The 7,726-nt window shown below is 36.2% G+C and overlaps 1 protein-coding gene across 1 annotated transcript in view; it reads right to left on the bottom strand.

Moving 5' to 3' along the window:
- The window catches only part of EEA1 (early endosome antigen 1), a 112,848-nt gene that overhangs the window by 42,096 nt on the left and 63,026 nt on the right, over positions 1 to 7,726 (bottom strand). Inside the window, exons 15-16 of the mRNA XM_015561064.1 lie at positions 3,588 to 3,788; positions 2,490 to 2,603 (exon numbers count right to left, since the gene is read on the bottom strand). Of these exons, the coding sequence (XP_015416550.1) occupies positions 2,490 to 2,603; positions 3,588 to 3,788 (315 nt within the window). The remainder of the gene's footprint in view (positions 1 to 2,489; positions 2,604 to 3,587; positions 3,789 to 7,726) is intronic.

The following is a 7,726-nucleotide window of genomic DNA, read 5'->3' as shown; positions in this document are numbered from 1 at the left end:
TGATTTTTTTTTTTACAGAGAGGAAGGGAGAGGGATAGAGAGTTAGAAACATCGATGAGAGAGAAACATCAATCAGCTGCCTCCTGCGTACCCTGCACTGGGGATGTGCTGCAACCAAGGTACATACCCTTGACTGGAATCGAACCTGGGACCCTTGAGTCCGCAGGCCGACGCTCTATCCACTGAGCCAAACTGGTCAGGGCATGCCATCGGTATTTTAATAAGGACTGCATTTTAACAATAAATTGCTTTGGACAGTATGGACATTTTGATTATGTTAATTCTTCCTATCCATGAACATGGTATATTCTTCCATTTGTTTGTATCTTCCTCTATTCCTTTTTTCAAGAAATTCAGTTTTCTGAATATAGATCTTTTACCTCCTTGGTTAAGTTTATTCCAAGGTATCTTATTTTTTATTATTGCAATGGTAAATGGGATTGTTCCTTTTTCTAGTTTCTATTTCTGAGGGTTCATTATTGGTGTATAAAAACACCATCAATATCTGGATGTTATTTTTATATTCTGCTACTTTGCCAAGTTCATTTGTTAAATCTAGTTTTTTGGTGGAGTATTTAGGATTTCTATATACAATATCATTTCATCTGCAAATTATGACAATTTTATTTCTGCCTTTCCAATTTGGATGCCTTTAATTTTCTTCTTGTCTGACGGCTGTGGCTAAGACTCCTAGTACTATGTTGATTGAGAGTGGTGAAAGCAGACAGCCCTGTCATGTTCCTGTTCTTAAGGGAAATGCCTTTAGTTTTTGCTCATTGAGTATGATGTTGACTGTAGGTTTGTCATATGTGGCCCCAAATATCTTATTTTAGATTCTTATATTGCTACTAAACTTTCTGCATTTATCAACAGAGATACAAACAACATCCTTAAAGCTATGATTATTCCCTTAAAATAAAGGACTGAAAGTGAACTAGCATATATGAAAAATCCTAAAGTTTTTGAAATAGATTTCCAAACAGCTTCCCCTACCACCATCAAAAGATTGAACTAATATATACAACCCACTAGCAATGTATGAAAGTGTCTTGCTTTTCTAAACTATCTCCAATCCTTTAAGTGTTAATTAAACATATACACACATTTTACTTCTTTAAGGGTATATTCCATTGTTGTCTTAATTTGCAACTGGTTCTTAATGAACTTGAACATTTGCTAATATAGTTTTGATCACTTTTTCGTAGGTTCACTTATTTCTTATGTAAAAATATAAAAGCTATTAACCTTTCATCGGACATACTTCAAAAAGTATTTTATTCTTTTCCTATTAGCTTTAGAATTTTGTTACTAATATTTTTGGCAGATAAATTTTAAGCTTTTATGTGGTTATTCTTATAAATACTTTTTCTATTATAGTTTCTGGAACTGATCTTGTGTTTAGAAAATACATTCTAGATGTGTAAGTAAAAAGCAGGTTGTAAAATAACCTATATAGTGATTCTGTTTATAAAATAAAAATATCACTGTATGTGTGTGTGTGGTTTACTCAGTGCTTATAGAAGTCAGAAGGATACATACCAAATTTAATAGCAAATATTCCATCGAAGGATTGGAGTTTAGGGTAAATACAGAAATCAATTTTGTTTTGTTAGCTTGATATACTTAGTATATTGTTTTTAAAATTTGGACCAACAACTAGTATTACTTCTCAAATAAAATATAAATTTTAAAACTGCCTATCTGGTGAAAAGTAAGAATAACCTACCAGCATTTTGTCCTTTTCACTAAGAAGGAAGCTTTAAAAAGGTAACTTCTATATTCCCTCCAGCTCCAATGACTCCTACTCCCAAGAAAAGAGAGCAACTTTTATTAATGAGATGGAAAGCATGTTGCTCTTTTCTGCTTTCAATGATAAGTAAATCTGTTTTACAGCCCAGAATGTCTACTAAAAACATGTGGGCAAGTCTGTCTCTCTTTCCCAGTGATTGGCACTTCATGGGATAGAGCAACAATTCAACAATTAAGACTGACTATTTCAGCTCCACACGAAGTTCTAGACTAGAGGAGAAATACATTATTAAGAAGGCCCAATCATAGATGCACTATAGGTGAGCTTATCAAAAACTAAAAATGAGCCCAGCCAGTGTTGCTCAGCGGTTGAGCGTCAACCTATGAACCAGGAGGCTGTAGTTCAAGTACTGGTCAAGGCACATGCCCAGGTTGCGGGCTTGATCCCCACTAGCGAATATACAGGAGGCAGCTGATCGATCACTGATGTTTCTCTCTTCCTCCCTCTCCCTTCCCCTCTCTGAAATTGATAAAAACATTTTTTTAAATGATATTTTTATCTTCATCTATCTGACTCCTGCATCTACCACTTCAACTGGTTCTGAACTCAGGAAGAAATTAAGGGTAATAAGCAAGTCAATCACAACAACATAAAACTTAGTATTATCATTATATATGTTTACAATTAATTATCTATCAGAACATTAGGCTATGGTGTGAACTGCATCAGGTCCCCCTACCTGCTGTTTATCTTGTAATGCATTTTGGGCTGTGTCCAAATGATTTTGAAGATCTGCTCTTTGAGCAGTTTTTGCTGCTTCTGCTGACAGCAATAATTCAGTTTTGGCTTTAACCTGTAACAAAATTTACAAGTCATTTAATCCATATTTAGTTATTGATTTCTTCTTGCATGAATATACATTGCTTTTGTCACTAAATAATTTAAAATTTTAAGTCATTTGGCAAAAAAACCAAAGATTTAAATACCAAAAAATTAATATGTGATATCTCCCAAACAGAAAAAAAAGTAGGAGAGAAGATTCCTAATAATGTTTGGATAAATGATAAAAAGATGTTCCTATATGTCATGGAAACACTTCTCCCTCTTAAATTGGACATCCACTAATTGGATTACCATATAACTCATCTGATAAATAATTATATTTCAAAAAGAAAGAAATGTATATCATTATATTCCAAGTTGTTATATTTTTTCTTATTTTCAGTGTAATTAATCTCCTAAAATAAAGAAATGTTTCTATAACTTTTTCTACTACAGTATACATTAAGAAACCAATTATGAGAATGGAGAAAGAAGTGTCTTACTTCCGACCCCACAACTGACCCATTGAACAAAACTTCTATATTGGCCTATGAAAGAATATATATTTTTAAACATAATGGTACCATATACAGGTATTTTTCCAAATCATACATTTAAAGTAAAATAAAAAGAAAGAACAAAGTCAAAAATATATTTAACCTAGAAATCTAAGAGTATAATATCAAACTATTTTAAACTTGAAAAACAATAATAAGAACTTCATGAAAGCAAGGCAAAAAGATTGGTAGTTTCAGTAAGTACAGTTTGCCAGAAGAAAGAGGGAAAAAAAGGCAAACAAGAAAGCACAACAAATTGTCTAAATACAGCCTTTATATAATTCTTATTCTCAATTTTTTTCCACTAATGAGAGAGGGAGATCAGGCCAGGAAGGGTGGGATAGGGATGGAGGTTCAAGGGATAGAAAGAGAGAGGGAAACAATACTTAAAACATTTGATGGCTTAAAGTTAGTGTTTTATTCATATAAATTCATTTGCATAATTCAATATTACTTACCTGTATGTCAAGCTGAGAGACCTTCTCCTTGCTTTCATTTAACTGACTATTTAATTCATTGACACTGGTTTCTAGGGAAAGGACCCGATCTTGTGCAGCTCTAAGATGTGCCTTCTGCTCTTGCACCTGGTCATGCAAATCCTCCTGGGCTTGTTTATGGCTTTCTGACTGATTCTTCAGCTTCTCTGTTAGTTGAGTTACCTACCACATTAGCAAAACTAATTATGAAGGGCACAAATGTATAACAAGAGCTAAGAAACCCAAATTCAAGTACCATGAGAATAAAGTGCTCTATGATAGGTTATCTTAAATTTTTTTCAAGAAGAATTGTTCACATCTTTCCAAAAATAAGTAAACATAATATCTCAAAAGCATAAGAAGTAACAAGAAATTCAGAGATTCCTACTATTTTAAATCCATCACTATTAAGCTTAAATTTACATGAAACAAAACTAACCGAATTGAATTATATAGTTTGAGATTTGATAAATAGATGCACTCATTTAATCATCACCACAATCAAGATATAGAGAACATTTCATTACCCCAAAAAGTTCCCTCATGCCCCTGTGAAGTCAGTACCCTCCACTCGTCTCTATTTCCAATCATTGATCTGAATAATAAAAGTGCCCCATCTATTCTGGATAGTTCTAAATTGTTAGACATATGTATTAGAAATACTTTCTCCTAGTCTACATCTTGGCTTTTATTTTCATTATGGTATCTTTTGAAGCGTATACATTTTTTTTATTTAGATGAAATCTAATTCATCTGATTTTGGGGGGGCGTTCATTGAGTTTCATAAGTGTGGATTTATATTTTTAATCAAATAAAAAGTTTTTTCAGCCATTATTCCTACTAATATTTTCCTCCTTCCCATCCTTCTGTGGTATCACATATATCACAAATTATATGTGATACTGCGCCACAAGTCATTAATAAGGCATTACTCATTTTTTTCTAGCCTTTTCTCTCTGTGTGATTTATTTTGAACAGTTTTAATTACCCTCTTTTTATGTTCACTGATATTGTTTTCTACTTGCTTAATCTATGGAGCCCATCCAATGAAATTTTCATTTCAGATCTTTTTTAAATCTCTAGAAAAGCAATTTTCAACCTTTTTCATCTCATAGCACACATATACTAATTACTAAAATTCTACAACACACCAAAAAAAATATAGGGTGTCCCCCAAAAATGTATACACACTTGGAATAATTATAAAAGCAGTATTTATTAAAATACACTTCAAGATATAATAAAATCAACTGTTAAAGTGTACATATATTTTTGGGGACACCCTGTATAGTTTTTGCTGATCTGAACAAAAAATAGGTATAATTTTGATTCATTTACACTGGACAGCAATTGTTATGTTGGCTGTTGTCACTTTTTTATTTGACAATATAAGGGAAAAGAGATCAGTGCCCCTAACTAAAATAGTCAGGTATTGCATGTTTTAAAATTTGGGGGGGGGGGGTACAATAGTTGAGAATTGCTGCTCTATAAGTTTTATTTGATTCTGTTTTATTGGTTCCACTATTTCTATTATTATAGTTTTTTTTTATATCCAGAAGTATATAAGAACTTTTTAAAGTAGTTGTCTGGTGACTCCATCATCTTTCATTTCAGAGTCTCATTTCCATTGAATGATTGTTCTCCTGCTTACAGCTCACGTTTTCTGCTTCTTCATATGTCAAACAATTTTTTATATGTATTGTGACAGCTCTGGATTTTGCTGAATTCTTTCAAAAAAAATGTTGACTTTTGTTCCAGTATTTAATGTACTTGTGGTTCAGCTGGATCCTTTCTAGGTTTGTTTTTATGCTCTATTAGGTTGGACACACACTAGGTTTTTACTCTAGTAACATTAGAGATGTGACATCTCTGCATGTTTCTCTCTCTCTCTCCCTCTCCCTCCCCTTCTCTGAAATCAATAAAAACATTTTTTAAATGATATTTTTATCTTCATCTGTCTGACTCCTGCATCTACCACTCCAACTGAGCATTCACCGACATCTTTCTTCTCTGACTGGCTAGAACTTGAACATCTCCCAGCCCTGTGAATTTGATAAATTTCCAGCCTTCAGCTCCTAATAATTATTCACTGCCTGTCTCATGGAATCCCACCTTGTAGGCACAAAGCTTAATTTTCAGCCAAACACTCAAGTGGATCCCTATGCAGATTTCTTCCCTTGTTCTCTCCTCTCTGATATTTTGCCCTAAAAATCTGAGCTTCCTCAACCTCCCTGAACTTCAATCTCTCATTCCTCAATTCAGTAAGACCACTGTGTTTTCCTTAGATTTCCCCAATCTACACCACAGATTGGAAAATGTTTGCATGTCCAAAGCTAGAGTAGCTGAAGGATTGACTTCATTCGTTTCTCTTCTCTCATGGCTCAAAACCCTGTACTGTTTGTCGTAAAATGTCTGAAAACAGTGGTTTTAACTTTATTTTCTAATTTTCTAGTTGTTTGTGGTGGTGGCACTAAAGAAGCACCAGTTTCTCCAACATGCATAGGCTTTTCTGGTCATACTTATACAATAAGCAATGACAAGTTGCATGCTAGTTTACAACTAAAAAGTAGTCTTAAGAATCTTTCATAAAAATTGGTAACCAAGCCCAGCCAGTATTGCTCAGTGGTTGAGCATTGACCTATGATCCTGGGTTGCAGGCTCAATCCCCAGTAGGGAGCGTGCAGGAGGCAGCTGATCAATGATTCTTTCTCATTTCTATCTCTCTCCCTCTCTTTTCCTCTCTGAAATCAATAAAAATATACTAATTAAAAAAAAAACTGGTAACCAAGGCTAATAACTTTGAGAAATTTGAGAAAGAAATTCTGTTATATTCTAGTACCCAAATTAGAAAAGTGATATGACCTACTAATGCTTTAATACTTTCTCATTTAGATAATTATAATTCTCTCATTGGACAATTCTTCCACCAAAAAGCAAATATAATTATTTTTAGCTTGAAAAATGTAGTAAGCTGAATTTTATAAGTTTCTCTTAAACTATATACAAATATTGGACAAAGGTAACATCAAATTATTAGTTATATATTCCAAAGATATTATCAAAATACTACAGGCAGGGGAGGGGTTCCTCAGCCCAGCCTGCGCCCTCTCGCAGTCTGGGACCCCCTCGCTCCTTACTGCCTGCCTGCTCGCTGTTCTTTACTAGTCAGCTGGCTGCTCCTTAGCACTGCCACGGAGGTGGGAGAGGCTCCTGCCACCACCACTGCGCTTGCCAGCCATGAGCCCAGCTTCTGGCTGAGCCACGCGCCCCCTGTGGGAGCACACTGACCACCAAGGGGCAGCTCCTGCATTGAGCGTCTACCCCCTAGTAGTCAGTGCACATCATAGCAACTGGTCATTCTGCCATAATGGTCACTTAAACATTCACACACACACACACACACACACACACATATATATACTAGAGTCCTGGTGCACTAAATTCGTGCACTCAGGGGGTCACTCAGCTCAGCCTGCACCCTCTTGTAGTCCGGGAGCCCTTGGGAGATGTACGACTGATGGCTTAGTACCGTACCCTGCAGGGAGCAGGCCTAAGCCGGCATTCGGACATCTGTAGAGCTGCCCCAGAGGTGGGAGAGGCTCCAACCACTGCTGTTGTTCTCGCCAGCCGTGACCCCGGCTTCTGGGTGAGCAGCGCTCCCCCTGTGGGAGCACACTGACCACCAGGGGCAGTACCTGCATTGAGCGTCTGCCCCTGGTGGTCAGTGCATCATAGCGACCAGTTGTTCCGTCATTTGGTTGATTTGCATATTGGCATTTTATTATATAGGATACATATCCTATCTAATAATAGAGAAACATGGTAATTAACCATAACTTCGCTACCCTTCCCATTGGCTAATCAGCGAGATATGCAAATTAACTGCCAACCAAGATGGCAGCTGGCAGCCAGGCAGCTGAAGTGAACAGGGGGCTTGCTTGCTACAGTGATAGAGGAAGCCACGGTTCCCCGCCTGCCACTGCCGGCCTCTGAGCTTGCACTCTAAGCAACTATGTTGCAATCATAGAACCTAAACAAACCCCAGAAACCTGCTTTCAGCGGTCAGAGCTGGAGTGAGCAGGACCGCAACATGTTACAATTATAGAAACCAAACAAACCCG

This window comes from Myotis davidii, unplaced genomic scaffold, assembly GCF_000327345.1.
Source record: "Myotis davidii unplaced genomic scaffold, ASM32734v1 scaffold656, whole genome shotgun sequence".
Lineage (NCBI taxonomy): Eukaryota > Metazoa > Chordata > Mammalia > Chiroptera > Vespertilionidae > Myotis > Myotis davidii.
The sequence above is the reverse complement of the archived record's forward strand: the minus strand, read 5'-3'. Positions and strand labels throughout refer to the sequence as shown.